This window comes from Rattus norvegicus, chromosome 5, assembly GCF_036323735.1.
Source record: "Rattus norvegicus strain BN/NHsdMcwi chromosome 5, GRCr8, whole genome shotgun sequence".
In the NCBI taxonomy this organism is placed as follows: Eukaryota; Metazoa; Chordata; class Mammalia; order Rodentia; family Muridae; genus Rattus; species Rattus norvegicus.
Window position 1 is genome coordinate 146,094,645 of NC_086023.1, and position 21,664 is coordinate 146,116,308.

Sequence of the window (21,664 nt, forward strand, 5' to 3'; positions counted from 1 at the left end):
GACATCATGTCACCAGAGACCATTCTGTGCTTCCCTTCTCGGGAATAGGATCACTCCACCGTGCTGCCTCAGGACCCTCAGAGTTAAATAAAGCTCTCTGAGACTTTCTTCTAGTTGCTAAGTGCAGGCTTGGGTGGGAAGAGGCACTAAATTGCGCACTCTACGAAAGCAGGAGCTCTGTGTGCCCTGCTAAACTCCATGGGATGGCAACCGTGATCACCCAGTGCTGTACCAATTTTCAGGGTATAGGAATGTTCTTTCCCCATGTGCTTCCTCTCCTCCGTATTCAAGAACTACAGTGGCTGCTACATTCCACACTGCCAACTGTTTTGTATTAAGGAGTTTATTTGGTGGCCTGAATCCCTCCTTCTCTGCCCCAGCACACAATATATACCAAACACAGATACCATATACACACATGACCTGAAGAAAATATATACAACATGCATGTACACAAAACACACACACACACACACACACAAACACACACACACACACAAACACGTGTACTGCTTCCTATGAGCTGAAAATTCCAAGCCCAAGAACCTGTGGTCCCTTCTCAAATTAACACAAGGGTCTGAGGAACTCTTTTAACCTCCGAGCCTCTGCTTCTTGGTCTACAAACTATGAATCATTTCTAGGAAAGCCACAGTCAAAGAAGACAGTACACACAACTAGTGTGGTCCCTGGCACCCAATGGGTGCTGGGTGAGTGCCACATCCTCTTTCAGATGAATAGGGTGGCAATATTGCCCAACTCTGCAGACCCATTGTTCTTGCCTTGGGGCCTGTGGCTGCCCCCCACTCCCACACCTCTTATTGCCCAAGAGCTGGTATCCAGGGGCTGACCTGGTTGGCTGGGAACTTGAAAAAAAAAAAGCCAAGGTGTTCACAGGTTCTTAAGATCAGGGGGAGGGGGAGAAAAGGAGGGTGTTACCAGAAACCCTTTCAAATCCTCACGTAGCTGCTGAAGCTACCTTGTGGACAAGATTGAGACTGGCTCAGTCTGCCTCCACCCAGCCTGACCTTGGCTCCTGTGAATGTTGCCTTGAACCCTGTGGAGACCAGCCAGGGACTCCCCAGCTGTCTGTGTCCCTGTGCCCAGGGTTGTCATGTGCTAATGTTGCAGCAGAAAAGCATGCTAACTGTTGGCCCCATGCACCAGTAACTCCCTTCAGCTGCGCTGCTCAGGCCTAAAGCCAGCAGACCTCCATCTCCTCCCCATGCCCCTCCACAGCCTGCCAGTCCTCTGCACTGAGGTTCCCATGCTTTGTCTCCTCCACAGTGGTGTTTGGCCAGTTTGCCTTCTTCCATACGGCCCTCAACGACATAGTGGAGGTACACGATGGCTACAGCCAGCACTCTCGGCTCCTCAGCTCACTCTCAGGCTCTCACACAGGTACCCAGGGCCAGCGAGGGATCGGGCTGGGATTGGGTGGTAAGGGGAGGATGGGCCATCCCCAGGACTATAGGTAAGAATGAGGCCCTATAAGCATCATGGTAAAAAATGTGCTGGTTTATAATCTGGACTAATGCCTCCACATCAGAAGGGCCACACGTAACAGAGGACACATGTGTGTGTGTGTGTGTGTGTGTGAGAGAGAAAGAGAGAGAGAGTGTGTGTGTGTGTGTGTGAGAGTGTGTGTGTGTGAGTGTGTGTGTGTGAGTGTGTGTGAGTGTGTGTGTGTGTGTGTGTGTGTGTATACACATATGTACATGCAGGCTCATACCCAGACCCCATCTTTTCTCTTCACTACCAGCATGTTGTGATTTCATTGAAGAAAATTTGGGGCCAAACCAAAACCGCCATAAGGGAGAATCTTGAATAAACAGCGCTCAGAAGTTGTCAGATTGCCAGGATAGAATGTGTGTCCCTCTGCTCTTCAGATGTATGCAGATCCTTACATCTTTTATTGAATAAAACAGTATTTGTGTTTCCCTGTAATGACTCACCATGAACTTCCCTCCGCCGCTGTGCAGCTCTTTTATAATGGGACGTCTAATGCGTCCCGGTGGCTCCTCCTACAGTTACTTAAGATCTATAGAACAAATTCCCCAGTGCTGTGCATTTAGCCGCTTCTGCATTACGGACACTAGCTCGCCGCGTAACACATTCCTTTATACATGTCCCTGCCCGCACCTCAGAGCAGATGAGTTAAAGAATGCAGCGAGTGGGGCTGGAGAGATGGCTCAGCGGTTAAGAGCACTGACTGCTCTTCCAGAGGTCCTGAGTTCAAATCCCAGCAACCACATGGTGGCTCACAACCATCTGTAGCGGGATCCAATGCCCTCTTCTGGTGTGTCTGAAGACAGCGTCAGTGTACTCATGTACATAAAATAAATCCATCTTTTAAAAGAGAAAGCAGTGAGGTCATTGAGGTTTTTTGTATAGGTTGTCAAATAACCCCGTCTTGCAAAAATTAAAGAAAAGTTACCAACTTGAAATGGGTAAATAGCATATCATTCTCTAATTTGCCTTTTTTATGGCCAGTGAGGTGGTGAACTTTTTTATAATGTGGTTATTGGCCCATACATCCTTGTTGCAAATTTGGGTCGATTTTTTCTATTAGTCCTCACCTTCTTCTTCATGAAGCAGAGCCTCACATGGCTACGGGCAAAACACAGTCTATAGCATAGGAATCTTACACACTATGAGCACCCCCTTCCACTTTGCCATTTGCCATGCGATTTTCTTCAGGGTATGTTTTGATATCAGAAAATTAAATGCCCCTTGAGAGATCAGATGGATCTTTCTTCCTCTGCTTGTATACAGGACAGACGGAGATCCCTCTGTTTTCCCATTCTCTTTGGTTCCGTCTCTTTGCCTCAACGCCTCTGGATCTTATTTTGACTTTTTATTTGCTACGGAGACTCAAGCCAATTAATCAGCCGTCCTGATATGATTTTCAAAATGCCAGATTTACATATTCTAATTATTGTGGGTATTTGGCTCTTTTCGGATACATTTCTTCCAAGTATATATTTCTCCCCGCGCAGGTTCTGGTTATTATGAAACTATAATGGTGCTTGGTGCTTTAATAACTTGTTTAAAGATTTATTTTTATGTCACGTGTAGGGGAGTTTTAGCTGCGTGTACAGAAGCACACCGCATGTATACAGTTTCCAAAGAGGCCAGAAGAGGGCGTCAGATCCCCTAGAACTGGAATTAGATGTGGTTATGAGCTGCCCTGTGGATGCTGGGAACCAAACTTTTAACTATAGGCCACCCTTCCAGATCAGTCATAATAACTTTAAAAGGTGTGGTCATTTAAAAGGTGTGTCATTTAAAAGGTGTGGTCATTTAAAAGGTGTGACATTTAAAAGGTGTGACATTTAAAAGGTGTGTCATTTAAAAGGATGGTCCTTTTTTGACTTTTTTGTTTTTTTTTTTCAGTTTTGTTGTTTTGTTTTATTTTTGTTTTGCTTTGCTTGTTTGCTTTCCAACAGGTCTTCCTACATAGCCCAGGCTGGCCTGAAACCTCTCACCCTCCTGACTCCCAGGCATGCCATACCACAACCAGCTCTTATGACATTTTAAACTGCCCATTCTTGCTTGTTTCTAATCTCCCAATATTACCTAGAAATACTTGTTAGTTTTAAAAAACTGTATATGACCGGCCCTACAGCTCAGCCGGTAGAGCGCTAGCCTAGTGTGTTATATAAAGGCAGGCACGTTCGATGCCTAGCACCACACAAACCAGTGCAGTGGTGCAGGTCTGCGATCCTAGCTAGCACTTGGGAGGAGGAAGCACAGAGTCAGGAGTTCAAGGTTAGCCTCAGCTTCATTGCAGATTCAAGGTCAGCCTGGGCTACAGGAGACACTGATGCAAAACAAGAAAAAAACACATAGGAATTATCTCTAGAATTTCACAAAATGTATAGATTATGTTGAAGAGGGCATACGTCTTTATACTAGCCCTCGTCCCCATCCGGGAGTACCTCTCGGTTTACCTGGTGCAAACCACAGGGGAAAACTGCCACTTTCGGTAAGCGATAGTGATTTGTGTCTGTTGTTCCTAACTTTCTTCCGATCTATCTCACGGAGGTTTTTAGCAGTCTTTATTGCTCTCTTATTATAAACGGGCCCTTCCACTCCCCTCGTGTTTTCTAGCGCCTCTCTGCTAGTCAATCCCAAGACTGACATTCAGAGCATATTCCTCCTATAAACCCATTGGACCGTCCTCAATATTGCTAATATCACAGACTAATTCTCGGCTGCTGGGTGAGAGGCACCATCATTTCGATTACATTCCCTTCCTTTGTTTTATTTCCTGCCCCTCGGTGGGTTTTCTTTTCTTTCCATGGTTCCCAGTCCGCCCAGGTAGATTGTTTGAATTTCAATGCTAATATTTTATCTTTTGGTAAAATTCATTTCAGAATTTCTCTTCATTTTGGTGATGTCATTTATACAATATGTGATTTTTTTTTAACGTCCCTTGCTCCAGTGCTTAGGTCCCTGCCACTGGAGCTCTGAATTCATGGTCCCCTTCCCTGCTTAGCTATGCCACAGCTTTATGAGCTTCTGTTGCATTGGGGAATTCTTACTGCTCCAAATCGATCGGTGCGTCTGTGGAGTTTGTCAGTGTTTAGTTAGCCACTGCCCTTATTTCATAAATCCTCTCCTCTGTTGCTTCTTCAAAGTACTGTGTTCCTCTCGCCCTGATGTCCTGAGCAGAGAGCACCACTGGTGCTTTTCCCTGTGCAAGAACGCACGTGTGGACAATGGTATGCTCAGTCCGCGCATGGTTACAGCAGTGGATTCATCCGGGCCCCGTGCTGCTCATGTCGATATACACCATTTGAGATGCACTACGTTAATACCTGTTACTCCTTTTATAGCCCAAGAGTTAAGAATGTCCCTTCTGGGGCTAATGAGATGGCTTGGCGGTTTAGATCTCTTGTTGCTCTTGACGAGGACCTAGGTTCGATTCCCAGCGCCTTCACGTTTGCTCACAACCATCTGTAACTGCAGTTACAGGAAGCCAGACTGATTCTTGGCTGCTGGGTGAGAAACACCACCGTTTGCCAGTATATTTGCTTCCTTGTTTTATTTCCTTTGATTCCCACCTCTGGTTCCTGGTCTATCCAGGTAGATTGAATCTCAGTGCCAATATTTTATCACGTGTAAGATTGAGATTTTTATGCTAATGGTCTTAGTAAAATTACTTTTAAGTTATAAATTCCTCACCCAAGGATGAGTCTTGACGTTGACCTTTAGTCCTTACCTCGTTGGCAGTACAACTGGAGTTAGGGAGCCCTCCCTCGTACTTCTTCCTTGATAGCTCCTGGCTTATCCCTTTCCGTTCTTTCCTTCACCAGGGCTCAGAACCACAGCCCCTGCCCGCCCCCTTGTCACCTTGCAGATTCACAAATGCCTTCCTCTGGCAGGGCCGGGGAACATCAACTTGCTTACAAATCAAATTACAAGTCTTGAGAAAAAAAAAAAACTGGGCAAATTGCTCTGTCTTAGTCCAGCATTTCCTATTACAGACAAACCAGGGTCCAAGCTGAGCCCTCATCCTTGCGAATCGCGAATGCTCTGCCATCCGTGGGGCTTTTGTGTTTTCTTATTTAGGAAATTAAACAGCCCTCTAAGCTAAGCTCTTTTTTCTCATCCTGTCTGGTGCTCTGCCCCAACTCAGCACACTGTCTTTCTTTTTAAACTCTTTTCCTTCGGGTTTTCACAGGAGCTCCCCATTTTCTGCTTGGTGTGTGTGTGTGTGTGTGTGTGTGTGTGTGTGTGTGTGTGTGTCACTGTATTTCTCTCGAGGCTTTGATCTCTTTGTGTCCTTTTCCTGTAGATTCTGAGAGAATACCCTAGTTTCACGTCCACGTCATTTCTGGATGTCTGCACAATCCACAAGCTACATCAGGGTGCCAGAGCAAGCTTCTCCTCCCTTCCTGTGTAGCCTTCGCCGACCTCGGCTCTCCTCTGCCATATCTTCCTTGGGCATTGGAGATGCTGGGCTCCACTTAACCTTGTGCAATCATGGCTGAAAACCCCCCCTCTGTTCTCCTCTGCAATTCACATGAAAGATTTGCTTTGACTTCTCGAAGTAGCCTCTTCCTTAGAAATTTCCCTGCAGCCGGTGATTTCTGTGTTTTCCCAGGAGCAGGGAGGAAGCATGCGTGTTGTCAGGACTGAAGTTATCTGGGTTCTGCCAGCCATCCCTGGGCTTCTCATTCACAGATGCCAGGAGGACAGGAGAATGGGGTTCCCTCTGCTCATCTCCCTAGAGAGGCAGAGCTGGGAATGACAATGATAAGGACAGGGGAGACTTTGTCTTCCCGGGGTTCCTTCTGCCTCAGCAGCCAGAAGTTACCTGACTCTTAGCTAGGGCAAATGATTCTGGGCCACATGGAAATCTAAGCAGGCTGAGCAAAAGGTTCTCCCTCATCCCTGTGGCTGGCGGGCAGCAAGGGCTTTTCTAGAGGCATCAGGACATCCATGTAGCCAAGGATAGCCTCAGGCATGCTGAGTAACTGAGGGTGGAGGTTGACCTTTAGCTTGTGGTCCTCCTTTCTGCCTCTGCCTCCCAAGTGCTGGGATTAAAGGTGTGCACCACTCTGCCCAGCTAACGAGGTGCTGGGGGATCTAACCCAGAGCACTGTGCATCCTAGGCAAGCACTCTATCAACTGAGCCACATCGCCAGCTCCCATCGGGACCTTCCCACTGTAAGGTACAGGCTCGGGTTGCCTCAGGTCCTGGAATGTGCAAGCAGTCTCTGTGTTAGCTATGGCTGCCCCTCCCTCCTGACCCGGATTCTATCTGCAGAGCGTTAACAGCCACACTTACTGTCCTCCTCTCTCCTCCTTCCTCTTGGCAGGAGAGTCGCTGCCCTTGGCCACCTCCAATCAGGTTCTTATTAAGTTCAGCGCCAAAGGTCAAGCATCAGCCAAGGGCTTCCACTTCGTGTACCAAGGTATGTAGGATGTGGACCCTGGAGAGTCAGAAGTCATCTCGGTGACTTTGTGTCCCTAGGAACAGAGATTCTTTTCTATGAGGATTGGGGGCAGGGAGGCAATGTGTGGAATAGTTTCTTTCAGTCTGTTTACCTGAGCAACAGTTTCTGGAATAAATTTGGGAAGTTAATTCCTTTCCTACCCTGCCTGTCTCCTCTCCCGACCCTCCACACACTTTGTCTGGTACATGTGTGATGTTGCTAGTTTATCAGACCAGTCCTCTTACTTCATGGAACTTGGTTTTGTCTGCAGCGTAGAGTAAAGGGATGGGACAAACAGGCTTTGATCAGGGAGGCAGACGCCAGCCGTTCGACCCCTAAGAACCACCGATCGCTGTGTAAGGAGTGAGGGTGATACTGACAGCTCGCTGGCCAGTTCAAAAGAGTCCAGAGCCCGGCAGGCAATCGGTGTTCATTCTGGGTCACTAAGAGCCAGCAGCAGCTTGAGACATCCTTACTTTCACCTGCCAAATCCAGTCTACCCCTGCCCAGCAACAACCACATAGTTAAGGCCTCCAGTCTCCAAGCACAGCCTTCCCTGTTTGTTCCACACTGCCCAGGAGGCCACGTGTATTACCCTGTGCAGGGGCAGTTCCACTATGATGGGCGCCATGGTTCCCACAGCCACCATTATGTTCAAGTCAACTGCAGACCCTGTGAAGGGGGCTTAAGAGAGGCCAGTGAGCAGGGTAATGCCTCAGAGAATGGAGGGGAAAGGGTTATTGCTTTTAGGGAGCATGGGCCCGGGTAAGGAAGATGTATCACTAGGAAAGCAAAGAACAGCCCTGAGACTGAAGTCTGGGCCCTGGGGCTGTCACTAGCCATGATTTCCAGAAACTGGGTCCAACATCGAGTCTAGCAATGTGCCTCAAAATGATCCCTGCCCTGGAAAGTGTCCATGCCAGCCTTAAAATGTACCCTGAGCTCCCAGAGCCCCCTCCGGCCTTGTCCTGCATGCATCATCCCCGGGGCCGGTTTCTACAGGGATGGGGCCTCACACCTGATCCTCCTCTTCCTCACAGCGGTGCCCCGAACCAGTGCCACGCAGTGCAGTTCTGTGCCAGAACCTCGCTATGGCAAGAGGCTTGGCAGTGACTTCTCCGTGGGGGCCATCATTCGCTTTGAATGCAACTCAGGCTATGCCCTGCAGGGGTCCCCAGAGATTGAGTGCCTCCCGGTACCTGGGGCTCTGGCTCAGTGGAATGTCTCTGCGCCAACCTGTGTGGGTAAGTGTGGGTAAGTGGGTAAGGGCAAGACAGAGAGGGGAAGGAGAAACAGAGGAAGGAAAGGACTGGGGATGGAATTCTCTCCCCAAGGGACACAGCCAACCATCAGCGATATCCTCAAGACACACAGCAGCCCTGAAAGTCCCATTCAGGCCAAATAACTCCCTAGGCCTGCAGGGCAGAGTGAACGCAGAAAGGGGAAGGGATCCTGCAAAGAGGGATAGCCACGAAGAGAGGAACAGATACAGCTCACAGGACAGCCATTGTCTGTGGTCAAATCCTCAAGAAGTCTGAGAACAAGAGATCCCAAGGGGAGAAGCCATCACGGAAAGGAGGCTCAGCAGAGGCTGTGGACCCTACAGGTTGTGAGAGATGTGGAGGGGTATTGAGGGCTACGGGAGAAACCAACACAAGATGAGTTAGAGCTTCCTGGAGACCCTGACAGAATGGGCTGGGCACAGAGGGCAAGGAAGAGGCTAGCACATGGAGGTGGCCCAGCAGAGCCAAGAGATCCTGAGGGAAGTGGAGTTGGAAGCCATTTAGGAGAAGCTAGCCGAGGAGGAGACCCAGCAGAGACCCCAGGCCCTGAGGGAGGCACGCAGAACAGCTCTCATAGGGCCACCACAAATACGAGCCAAGGAGCCTCTGACCAGCGCACATCTCTTCCCAGTGCCATGTGGTGGCAACCTCACCGAGCGCAGGGGCACCATCCTGTCCCCCGGTTTCCCAGAGCCATACCTCAACAGCCTGAACTGCGTATGGAGGATCATGGTCCCTGAAGGCGCTGGCATCCAGGTAGGTACAAGGAGGCACCCCAGTTAAGTGGCTGTTGTTTGACTGTGAGCCAGGCTAAAGTAGAAGGAGAAACAGCAGCTTTGCCCTTGACCCTGTGTCTTTGGAAGCACATTGTGGATATAGAGCTATGGTTCCCAGAACATGAGATCACAGCATCTCTAGGAGAGGGAGGATGGGAGGCAGAACTTAAGTCCAGTCAGGCAAGATGGCCCAGAGAAGAAAGTGGGCTTACAACTGCAATGTGAATTTGGAAGGTTCTTAGGAGATGTTCAAATGATTTGAGGTGTGTATTTAAGATCATTAAAGAGAGAAAGTGGGGGATCAGGAAATCGATCACCAAGCACGGTGAGGCCAGGCGAGAACAGCCAGGCATACACCAATCTACATAACATATGCTCAGGGCAAGAGCAACACAGGGAGGCATGGGAGGGGAGCCAGAGTCTACGAGGATCTCAGCTGGACTCACCCAGTGGGAGAAGGAAACCCAAAGGATACCCCAAATGTGAAAAGGGGGCCAAAAAGGGGGCCCAGGAAGTAGAGTTCTTTCATGATGCACATAAAACCCTGGGTTCAATTCCCAGCACCACATACGCCAGGTGTGCTTGTGCATGCCCATAATCAGGACCCCCAGGAAAGCAGAGGCAGGGGGATTAAAAGCTCAGCCATCCTCAGCTACATAGTAATTCAGGATTAGCCTGAGCCATATGAGACCCTGTCTCCAAAATAAATAAAAATAAATAAATAAATATCCCACGGGAAGAGGAGGGAGGGAGGCCCTTGAGCCGCGTGACCGACAGCTCAGTCCTTCTGTCTGTCCAGATCCAAGTCATCAGTTTTGTCACAGAGCAGAACTGGGACTCTCTAGAAGTGTTTGACGGAGCAGATAACACCGTTAACATGCTGGGTAGTTTCTCAGGTAAGATGGGACATCCAGGGCTTCCGTATGGTTGTGATAGACAGCGCCATCACCATCATCATCATCACCACTGTCACCATGATCACCACCATCATCACCGCTGAGGTTTGGTATCCCCACCGCTGCCCACCCAATGGCAGGCATGTGCCAGAGTGTGGTGTACAGTTTTGCCCAACGGTCCGAGAAATTATCTGACTCTGCTAGGCCCAGACATCTATGATGTTAAGATAGGAAAAAGATTCATGCATGTCCAGATAAACTGTCTGCCCTGCGGGGCTGACCACATAATTGTACGTGTTGATCCACAACCATCAATTCTAACTAATACCAGAGCATTTTTTTTATTTCTATTGTCCGGAAAAGAAACTAAGTGCCAACTGCATTCAGTCTCCACCCCCCCACTTGCCCCGCCCCCAGACTCTGTCAACCACTGATCTTTCCATTCCCATAGACTTTCCCTAGTCCAAGAAGCTCATACAAATGAAATCTTACACCATGGGGCTTTCTGACAGGCTTCAACATGATTGCTGGGTTCTCCCAGTGTCAGTTTGAGTCAGCACTGTCTGTGTGAGGAGGCCATTTCTTCATATACCCGCCCACCACTCAGTAGATGTCTGTGTCACCCTCATTATGAAGCCACTGTGACTAACGCTGGGGTGGTTATTCATTCACTTGCAAGTTCTGGCGTCCCATACGTCCTCAAGAGCATATAACAGAACCATCATTGTTTCATTTTTTAAGGAACAACACAACACCTCCCCTGAAGTGGATTCCCTCCTGCCCATCCAATGGCGAGCATGTACCAGAGTATGCTAGGTGGTTTGGTCCAATGGCTCAGGAAGTTACCTGAATGTGCTAGGCCCAGAGGTTCCACAGATAGATAGAAAAATGATTCGTGCACACCCAGACAAACTGCCTGCTTTGCTGGGTTGACCATACAACTGTCCATGTTGGAATCATTTTGAAGAGGACTGAGCAGAGACCAGACTCCCAGCCCTCTTACGGCCTGAGGAGCATGCCCTCCTGCAGCATAGGTCTATGGCACTGTTCATCCATGGCTTCCCTTCCCTGGTCCATTGTCTACCTGACATTTGTCATTTAGTAAGTTTGTTCAGGGGACACTGGGGTTGAGGGGGGGGTACAGGGAGCAGAATATCAGCCGGCAATAGAAACAGAGCAATTAGGTAGGAATTGGTTCCCAGGAGGGTGTGCCCGAACGACCCTTGCTGTTCTCTCCCAGGAGCAACAGTGCCCGCCCTCCTGAACAGCACCTCCAATCAGCTCTATCTACATTTCTACTCTGACATCAGCGTGTCTGCCGCTGGCTTCCACTTGGAATACAAGAGTGAGTGAGAACCCAGGGTCATAGCCGTGTGTGGGGGTCTGGGTGGGAACAAACGGTGTCTGAATCCCTACTCTCGGTGTGGGCTAAACTGGGCAGTACCCACTCCTTCCCGCTTAAGTCTACCACTGACCACAGAGAGAGGCTGAGGATTAGAGAAGACCAGAAGCTCTCTAAAGCTTGTATACTCAACACTGGGCTCAATCCAGGACACACTGACCTGTGAACCCTCTAGATACCCTAGAACCTGCATGGACAGCACTTAGTGTCAGCCTTGGCCCCAGTAGATATTCTTTGGATATAAGAAAATGGAGGCGATGATGGTAAGCTTTACTGGTTCAACCACCTGTGACAACATGGACACATGGAAAGATCTGATGGGGTCAGAATGGAGCCAGCATCAGAAGTTAGGCAGACGACCGCCTGGGTCTCCTAGAAGAGCAAACTTTCTCCAAGTGGTCGAGGGAGGGCCAGTTGGATCCCAGGATGCTCAACATCCTGGAGGCATCGAAGTGCTCCTGTAGGTGAGACCTGCACCTAGTTGTGGACATGGCCAGTCTCCTTCTATCCTCATCACCTCCCCAATAGATGTTTTCAAGTCACTCTGCTGTGAGCTCCCCTACCGAATGGTAAGGGCGTTCCTGTGAAGGCAGGCAGCAGGCAGCCACGAGGAAGAGCCTCGTGCTCAGTTTCGCAGTTGCTTTACAACTCATCCTTGGGGCCTCTGCCTCACTGCTGAGGGGTTGGGACATAGCCACCAACAGACTTCATTTCTAAGCGTCAGAGTCCCATCTCAGAGGCATGGGCACAATCTGGGAATGGGGAGAGAAGACAGCAGTGTATTCTGGGGTGACCGCAGTGTATTGGGTTTTTTTTGTTTGTGTTAGGGGTTTATGATATTAGGGATGAAGCCCAGAATACCACACATGCTAGGCAACCACTCTACCACTGGCTACACCCTCAGCCCAGTGCCCTCTAGCTTTGGTAAGGGTCACACAAGTGCAAACATTTGTTAAAACACGACATATATCCTCAAATGGTAATGACACCTACATAGGATACACACGGCATATTCACCCATAACGACTGCATAGGATACACACGGCATAGTCACCCATAATGACTGCATAGGACACACATGGCAAAGTCACCCATAACAACTACATAGGATAGACATGGCATATTCACATATAACGACTGCATAGGATACACACGGCATAGTCACCCATAATGACTGCATAGGACACACATGGCATAGTCACCCATAACGACTACATAGGATAGACATGGCATATTCACACATAACGACTGCATAGGATACACAGGGCATATTCACCCATAACAACTGCATAAGATAGACACGACATATTCACATATAATTTGTATAATTGATCGCATGTCAATTTTCTTCAGGAAGAAAAATATACTATCAGAGTTTTACCTCTAAAGTGCACCAAGGACTTGGGAGACAGGCTGGCAGCAGGTTCCCGGGGCTGCCAAGTAACCCCTTATTCTTCATTCCTGGACACTTGGCTACCTATAGACTACCCAGGGAGCCTGTGTCTCTCCAGGGTAGGCTACCCTGTCTCATAACTCCCCGGCCCGTCTCATATAGCCACGTAGGCTGCTGACCCCTCTACGGCCCTGTTTTGGTGCAAAGCACACTTTGAAGGGGAGAAGACCTCTATCCAGCAAGCCCCATGCCCTTAGGAGTCTCCTAGCTCTAACAGACGAGTGAGCTGTACACGGAGTCCACCCGCACACACGGGTCTACTTCATACATCTTAAGGCTGGAATGTGTTCATGTGACCTCAGAGCTGGACGGCTCTTGGACAGACCTGGAGTGACACTGACCTTGGCCTGAATCCCAATTTTATGGCTTAAGACCACACATATGGGCCACTGTCACCCTCTCTAAGAGATGGCAGTTAAGGCCTGCAGCAAGTGGGCGGAATGAGGTAGCAGGCTCAGTGACCCTGCCTCGCTCAGGGGACAGGCTCAGAAGGAGCAGCTCCTCTTTCTCAGCTCCTCAGAAAGAGATGACTGTGATGACTATGACTGTGATGATGACGTCAGGGCCACCCCTAGGAAGGACAATTAGTACAGCTGGACTGAAGGAACATAGGTAGAACTTTAAGTCAAGAAAAATGAACAAGGGAGAGTTTGAGAGCCCATAGAGTGAATCATGGGAGGGGGTGTGGCCTGCCCTTGATGGTCCTTGAGTTATCCAGGATGGCCATGAAGATGTATTTCAGAGTGAGCAAGGACTCGAGGAGAGATTTTAAGAGTCATCGGTGCCTGTGAGTTTGGGTGACTTGAAAGCAGCTCAAAGCTGTGACAAGATCTTACAGTGCCTGAGGACTAGCGCTGAGCATGGAGGGCCAAGTGTGAGGGGCTCCCCTCATAGAAGGGGACGGCCCTGACCTTGAGTTAGGAGCCAGGAGAGAGTCTTGCTGGTGGGCCAACTTCCTTCAGGCCAGCCTGTCCTGGAGAAGGGACTTTGGGCCCTGAGCATCACGGAAGTGCCCTGTCTTCAACTTCTCCTTGCTCTTCTGTCCTTCCGGTGGCCTCTCTTCTTGCCACAGACACTGTCTTCTGAGGGCAGAGGAAGGGAAGGGAAGTTGAGAGCAGGTACAAGAGGGACATTGGAGAGGCTCAGAGAGGCCTGGGGGTCTGCAGCCAGGGTGGCCTGAGGCTGCACAAAACAGCTACAGTTCCTGAAGTGGCTCCCCCGTCCCAGCTTTGACCTGGTGAGCCTCCCTCCATCCTATACGTTCTGACTTCCTCTGCTTGCCAGATAGAGAGGCTGGCAGGTGCCCGGGAAGGCACAAGTCTTGGACCCCAAGCAGCCAGCAGTACCCTCAGCCTCTGCCACCTCAACCTGCAAGCTTATGCACTCTTCTCTCTCCCTGCTTTGGTCTTGTCCAGCGGTGGGCTTGAGCAGTTGTCCCGAACCAGCTGTTCCCAGCAATGGGGTGAAGACAGGAGAGCGCTACTTGGTGAATGATGTGGTCTCTTTCCAGTGTGAGCCGGGATATGCCCTCCAGGTACCTCCCTCTCCTCAACCAAAACCCAAGGGCAGGGGCAGCCGCCATACCCACTGGGGATGGTTATCTACTCCTGAAACTGTTCTTGCAAAAACAAACTTCGTCGATGGTAAAGACTTTGAACAATCCAGCCTGGAATGTGTCCCTGCAAAGTCGGATTTGATTGGACTTGGGGAAAATTTAATTTCCCTTTGAGGGCCCATGAGGGAATTTAGTAATTAGAGGAAACTCACAAGGAAACCTCTTGTAATGAGAATTCTTTAGCGATGCTTCTTCATAAGTGGTCTCCCCTCAAATCTCTCTCCTTCTGTCTTACCTCAAGTCCCAAGGTGATCCCATGTGTCTGTATGTCTCTCCCTTAATGCGAGGCCTAGAGCAAGCCCCCGTTCTGGGTTATATGTATAACTGTGCCCCGGGGAGCCTCTAGCCCACTTCTGTTCCGATTCCTCCAGGGCCACGCCCACATCTCCTGCATGCCCGGGACTGTGCGTAGATGGAACTACCCGCCTCCGCTCTGCATCGGTAAGAGAACCGACTTCAAAATCCACTAAAGCCCAAATCCCCAGGGATCGGAGCTCCCAGCCGTACTTCTGTGTTCAGGTTCAAGTCAAAAGAAATTCTGATGTTCTGGATTTGTTCCAAGTCAGTAGTTTCTGAAAGACATTTTGTAATTTCTAACTCTCATTCAAAGCTGTCCTGACTTATAGAAGGCTCTACCCACCCACTAAAAAAAAAAATCACAAGGTTGCTCACCTGAGACTATGGTGAGGGCCACTGTGGTCCCACAAAACCAGCCAGAGCCCAGAAGGCGTTTTTAGGCGCATTGGTTTGTCTGATGACTTTGTCAAAGGACGGACTAACAGACCTGCTTGTCATGTGGGTTGCACATAAGATAAGGACTTGACTTGGTTTCATGGCTTAGCTCATGCTAGGCAATGTTGAGGAAATTAGCAGATACAAGGATGCTGCAAAGAATTTTGGTCAAGAAAGTAAGAAATAAACAGTAGCTGGGTATCTCCTAAGTGCCAGAAGGGATGCATTAGCGCGTTCTCTCTCTCTCTCTCTCTCTCTCTCTCTCTCTCTCTCTCTCTCTCTCTCTCTCCTCTCTCTCTCTCTCTCTCTCTCTCTCTCTGTTGTATATACACGTGTGGGGGGAGTGTCTGTACATGTCTTCCTCAACCACTCTCCAGATGTTTTTTGAGACAGGGTCTCTCCCTAAACCTGGAGCTCACCCGATGAGCTAGGTTGGCAGACCAATGAGCTCTAAGAGTCCTTCTCCCCACCCCCACCCCTCAACACTCAGATTACAGGTATAGCACTGCACTTGGTTTTTACATGGATGCTGGACATCCAAACTCAGGACCTCACACTTACACAGCAAGTACCTTACACATGAGTCATCTTCCCCAGCCCAGAAATCTTTCTTTGAAGGTTAAAGGGAAATGAGAAACGGAAGGGGAAGGTTTGTCAATGCTGGGCTGATCTTAAAGCACATCCCAATTGTCCCTGGGAAAGTAGTGACTCAAGGGAGTGTCACATTGGTGTGACAGCATTTCATTTCTGTGCTTTCACTCACATGTTGAGAGGGTCACACATGTAGCCTGAAGCTCTAGGCGCTCACCTGGTGTACTTCAGACACTTGGCCCAGGAAACCATCGGAGCAAGAGGTGTCACTCACGCCGTCTGTTGCACACATCAGCTCTCCTTCACCAAGTGAAAGGCATTCTTCCCCGTGTCCCCTCAGAGCAGCTCCCTGACGGGTTGTTCTTCGTGCCTTTTTGCTGCTTTGGAAACTGGACTTGGAGTGGTCAGGGTGACATAGAACTCACCCATAGTCCCACAGGACGTTCAGTGGTCACTGTGACATAGTGGTGGTCCCTTTTCCATCCTGGTGTGCTTCCTAGTCACCTTCTGCCCCAAAAGTGCTGGTCTGGATCCTGCCTGGCATTTCCATCCCTGAGCTCCTTTCCCTGGGCCCCCATGGCTGATAAGCCCCATTCTTCTTCACACAAGCTTTCCTCATAGAATGTGAAATACAAAATAATTTTCAACTGAACAGCTGCTGAGGTGTCCTGCACGACTTGAAATCAGATGTCTCCCTTCGTCACAGCTAAGTGGTCATGGCAAGCCTTGACAGTCAGCCACTCTACCCCATAGATGATAGGTCTGGCACAGTTACAAGCACATGAAGAGGACACAATGTGTGCCTGTCCCTTCTCGTCCCTCTATCCTTTGCTGTCATGGAGACTGGATTGGGGAGGAAGGAGAGAGAGAGAGACAGAGAGAGAGAGAGAGAGAGGGGGAGGGAGGGAGGGAGGGAGAGAGAGAGAGAGAGAGAGAGAGAGAGAGAGAGAGAGAGAACGCTGGGCTATCGTATAAGGAGTGGAGGACCTCTCTTGAAGCAGAGCTTTGTCACTCCCTATATGTCCTTGATGAAGTCACTGACCTGTGAAGGGCATGGCCAAGGCTGGCACTCCTGGTATCTTGAGCTGTGCTTTAGCCCTGACTGGGTTTTACCCGTGGGTACAGATGTTCAGGGAGACCCTTTGGGTTCTCCCTGAGGCCTGTGGCTCATGATGTGTTTTTAAAATGGGGCTCTGGACACTTGCATAGCCCTGCACTCTCCTTGACGACCTAACCTGATTACTCTTGTTGTCACAGCGCAATGCGGGGGAGCAGTGGAAGAGATGGAAGGGGTGATCCTGAGCCCCGGTTTCCCAGGCAACTACCCCAGTAACATGGACTGTTCCTGGAAGATCTCGCTGCCTGTGGGCTTTGGTGAGTCTGCAGCCTCCAGGGAGACAAGAGCCGAGCCCAAGCCTAGATTAAACCAGCTGCACACCCCAGCGTAAACTCAGCCCAGCGTAAGCTCAGCCCAGCACAAGCTCAGCCCAGCACAAGCTCAGCCCAGCACTGTCCCTCCTAGGCTTTATCCACTGCTATCTGGGGCAGCCCTGGGGAATGGCAGAGTTGAAGTGATGGGGGAGAAAGGTTAGAGGTTACCATAATTTGAGTCCTGAACTAAATGCAGGGGTATAGAATCAGAAACTCAACTGGAGATGGAGCTGAGGGAATAGAGAAGTAGAGCGTTTGCCTTTGGAAGGCACGAGGTTCCATCTCCAGGACTATTAAAAAAAGAAGAAGAAGAAGAAGAAGAAGAAGAAGAAGAAGAAGAAGAAGAAGAAGAAGAAGAAGAAGAAGAAGAAGAAGAAGAAGAAGAAGAAGAAGAAGAAGGAAAAGAAGAAGAAGAGGAGGAGGAGGAAGAGGAGGAGGAGGAGGAGGAGGAGGAGAAGAAGAAAAGAAATTACCTAGAATAAAAGAAAAGGAAATCCATTTTGCTGAGTCCAGACTTCAAGTTGTGCTTTTAACTCCCCTGTCCCATTCATCATCCTAATTAAATTGAGCCAAGGTCAATATGAAATTGAGTTGGCGTTCTTCGTGGATACATTCTAGCTGGCCTAGAGACTGAGAGAGGGAACTGGAATATTCCAGGCATGGGGGCTGTTGGCTGGGAAGGACATTAGTCTAGGTGCAGATTTTAATTGCTGGCAGTTCGTATGGCATGTTCTGGCAATATGGCTTAACCCTGGTTACCTGCGCCAAAGAGACTGGGCTTCGTGCCGACAAGGAACTGAAGGGTTGTACGCAGGGATCGTTTTGCCCAAATTCCGCTTTGTCCCTAGGAAAAGAACTCTCCAGGGGATTCCTCTTTTTATCCATTTGTATCTCCCTAATTAACTCTACAGGGTAATGGGTTTCACTGTGACACATAAAACGTGTGGATGACCACCATACCCCATGGAGTGTTCCCCTACCCCGCCTCCTTTTAAAGGCACAGGCTCGGAACCTCTCAGCCTGGAGACTGCTCTCTTCCTTAATTAATTAATTTATTCAGATTACATCCTGATAACCCTCATTCCCCCGCTAGCCACCTTCTCTTCTCCTCTAAGAAGGGGGAGACTCCCCGGGTACCAGCACACCCGGGCACATTAAGTTGCAGCAGGACTAGGCACATCCTCTCCCACTGAGGCCAGACACGTCAGCCCAGCTAGGGGAAGGGGATCCAAAGGGAGGCAACAGAGTCCGAGTCAGCCCCACCCCTGCACTTGTTAGGAGACCCCCACAGAAACCATACTGCTTATGTGTAGGGGACCTAGGTCCAGCACATACATGCTCTTTGGTTGGTGGTCCTGTCTCTGTGAGCCCTCTAGGGTCTAGATCAGTTGGTTCTGTAGGTCTTCTTGTGGTGTCCTTGGCTCTGTCCGACTCCCTCAGTTCTATCCTCCACTCTTCGCCAGGAGTCCCCGAGCTCCCTCTAATGTTTGGTCGAGGGTCTCTACGTCCGTTTCCATCTCCTGCTGGATGATCCCTCTCAGAGGATAGTTACGGTCAACTCCCGTCTGCAAGCACAGCAGAGCATCGTTAATAGTGTCAGGAGTGGGCTCTCAGACAGTAGGATGACCCTCAAAGGCTAGAGTCTAGTGTCTAGGACCATCTCCTAAAGGAAACTGGGAAAAGCGAAGACGGCTTTGGCAGCCTTGATGGAGTCTGGATTGAGACACTAGGCAAAGTGGACCAGAGTTCCCACTGCTCTGTCTTCAAGCTTGGGACGGAAGTTTAAATGGGTGGCTGCCCTCTGTGAGCCTTTGTGTTCAGCCACAACAGCACTCTGTCCCTTAGTCCTACGTCTGCATTCCAGCTCTTGGCAGTGAGACTGTTGCAGGTCCAGTGGTGTACCAGGGTCTCTTGCTTTCAAGTGGACTCCAGCACCCTCTTTCTGCTCTAGAACACAGGATGTTATTACCTAAAGAGTCTCTGCAGTAATGTGCCTCTGCCATTAGGTGGCGAGCACGGCTCTGGTTTTTGTTTTGCTGTTTGTTTTTATTTTTTGTGTTTTGGTTTCCACACAACTAATAGAACCTAAGCTTGGGTACACAGGCTGCAGAGTTCTCCAGTATGGGAAGCTGCACAGGCAAAGACTAGAGAGCACGGCTCTACAGAAAACGATTCAAGATGGTTCAGAGAAAAATGCTCTGAGGTGCGGAGGCAGTCTATGCTCGCAGGAGGAGAGTGAGCTGGGGGAGCAGGCCATGCATAAAATGGAATCGAGTAACAGAGAATGAGGGTGAATGAACAGGACAGGACAATTGTATGTAAGGGTTCGTCCTACCCAAACCAGTGAATACAGATGAACACATTTTAAAATCAAAGTATGAGACCTCGCCATGGGGTCTTTAAGTAACAACGCGGTGCTCCTGAACACCTCGGGACTGTCTCTCCACGCTCATCCTGGCCATGCCTAGCACGACCCTAGCCAGTGGCGCATGCCCATTCTGTGTTACTAGCAAATGAATATGTATTCTTCCAGGCACTTAAATATAGAAATCACAATTGACATCTACATTTTTCTATTTCCAGTGTCTACTTTTTCCAACCTGATTTTCCCAGTTAACGATTCAACGTGTGGGCATTTCTTACACTTGGCAAACAGGTTTCTCTGGAGAACATTTTCCCACAGTGATCCAATTTTGAAAACGCTTGTCTGTAAACAAATGCCAGAGATTCTGTTCCAACCTCAGTTCTCCGTGGCTTATGTAAATATGTACCCCAGGGGCTTAATTAAATCCATGTAACCTGACAGGTGGCTAAGAGATCTTGATTAACCCACCGAGGTCCCCAAGTGTAAACTTCAATTGACTTTTCAGTAGATCGGGTGAGACAATATATACTTCCCAGCCGTGTCCTTCAGAACCACCCCAAGATTCTAGAAAACACCAGCAAGAAAGGCCGCGTGTGCCCTTTGATTCAGTGGGGGTTGTGACTTCTTAACTAAATGTTTATTTTAGATAAACCATCTTTATATTGATATTAGACATGATTCAAATGGAGTCAAATGTTGACCCTGAAGTTGGCTTCCCATGAAATCAAATACACTGCAGGTAGAACTCAGAAATAAGCGGTGCCTTTATTCCTGAACGCAAAGCCTATTGACTTTCTGATCCTCCCCGAGAGCCAGACTATCAAAGCTCAGGGCACATTCTGCCCGGCTGGGGCTTTGGTAGTGGGGATTGCGGACCCTGGAGGAGACACTGTAGGAGGACAGCCTTCCAGGGGCAGGACTGTATGGCTCTGGACAATGTCTGCCTCTGTCCTCCTCCCAGGTGCTCACATCCAGTTTCTGAACTTCTCCACGGAGCCCAACCACGACTTCTTAGAAATCCGGAGCGGCCCCTCCGAGACCAGCCGCATGATGGGCAGGTTTAGCGGGAGTGAGCTGCCGGGCTCCCTGCTCTCCACGTCCCACGATACCATCGTGTATTTCCACAGTGACCACTCCCAGAACCGGCCAGGATTCAAGCTGGAGTACCAAGGTAAGAACAAGAGCGCCATTCCTGCCACTGCCAACCCTGTGTCTGACCCACAGCCACGCATCTCTGTCCTTATGCATGCAGAGAGGTGCCAGAAGGGCTGAGGGGTAGCAGGCTTCTCCGTGGAGGCTTCCGGTCAGCAGCTCCCTCTCTGCATCCCACCTCACTAGCTACCTAACCCTGTTTGACAGACAGCTTAAATATGCCCAGGTTTTCCCAGAGCCGCAGCCTCACAGAGTCCACTGAGGCTTCACAGTGTCTAGGGCCGGTAGTCAAGAGCATCCCAGGTAAGCAACCCCTCAGTTTCCTCTCAGGAATCTCTGACACCCACTGCCCACCGTTTCCCCTTGACTTGGAGAGGCTCTCAGCAAAGCTCCCCAGTGAGAGAATAGAGGATTCCAGTGTTAACAACATTCACCTCAGATGGCGTTTCCTCATTTCCTCTGGGCGACTCACCTGTATGCTGACAGAGGTTTTGTTTTCTCAGATGAAACCCAATTGTAGGCCCAGTGCTCCTTGAGTGTATTCCCAGAAAAGATCCCCATCACACATACAGGCTTTTCTGTATGAGGGGCCATTCGGTCATCAGCATTGGCTGCATGGCTGTAAGTGGCAGCCCCACACAGGCCAAACTTCTGCCATGAATGCTCTCCTAGTGTCATTGAGAGAAGAACTTGCTCTGGTTCCCACTCAGCTCCTTTTACTCACTTCCTGCTACATACATGCATACATTCATACTTACATACATATATACATACATGCATGCATATATTCATTCATACACATATACATGCATATACACATATATTCATACATACATGTATGCATGCATACATATATTCATGCATGCATAATATATATGTTATATATGATATATTGGTTATATATAGCATGTGTAACATGTGTAGCTATATATTTTATATAAAGCTAATATATATGATATCCATATATATATTTATATAATATATATAATACTGGTACATGTTTACTTTTAAAACCCTGAGGCTG

General features: G+C 49.2%; 1 protein-coding gene across 7 annotated transcripts in view; it reads left to right on the forward strand.

Moving 5' to 3' along the window:
* The window catches only part of Csmd2 (CUB and Sushi multiple domains 2), a 569,993-nt gene that overhangs the window by 467,822 nt on the left and 80,507 nt on the right, over positions 1–21,664 (forward strand). For all 7 annotated transcript variants that reach the window (XR_010066645.1, XR_010066640.1, XR_010066641.1 and 4 more), the window contains 10 exons: positions 1,285–1,398; positions 6,828–6,923; positions 7,985–8,188; positions 8,859–8,983; positions 9,803–9,899; positions 11,140–11,244; positions 14,170–14,288; positions 14,741–14,810; positions 16,950–17,066; positions 20,450–20,659. Coding sequence is in view for 1 of the 7 variants with exons in the window: in XM_063288624.1 (XP_063144694.1) it covers positions 1,285–1,398; positions 6,828–6,923; positions 7,985–8,188; positions 8,859–8,983; positions 9,803–9,899; positions 11,140–11,244; positions 14,170–14,288; positions 14,741–14,810; positions 16,950–17,066; positions 20,450–20,659 (1,257 nt within the window). In the remaining 6 variants the exon portion in view is untranslated. The remainder of the gene's footprint in view (positions 1–1,284; positions 1,399–6,827; positions 6,924–7,984; positions 8,189–8,858; positions 8,984–9,802; positions 9,900–11,139; positions 11,245–14,169; positions 14,289–14,740; positions 14,811–16,949; positions 17,067–20,449; positions 20,660–21,664) is intronic.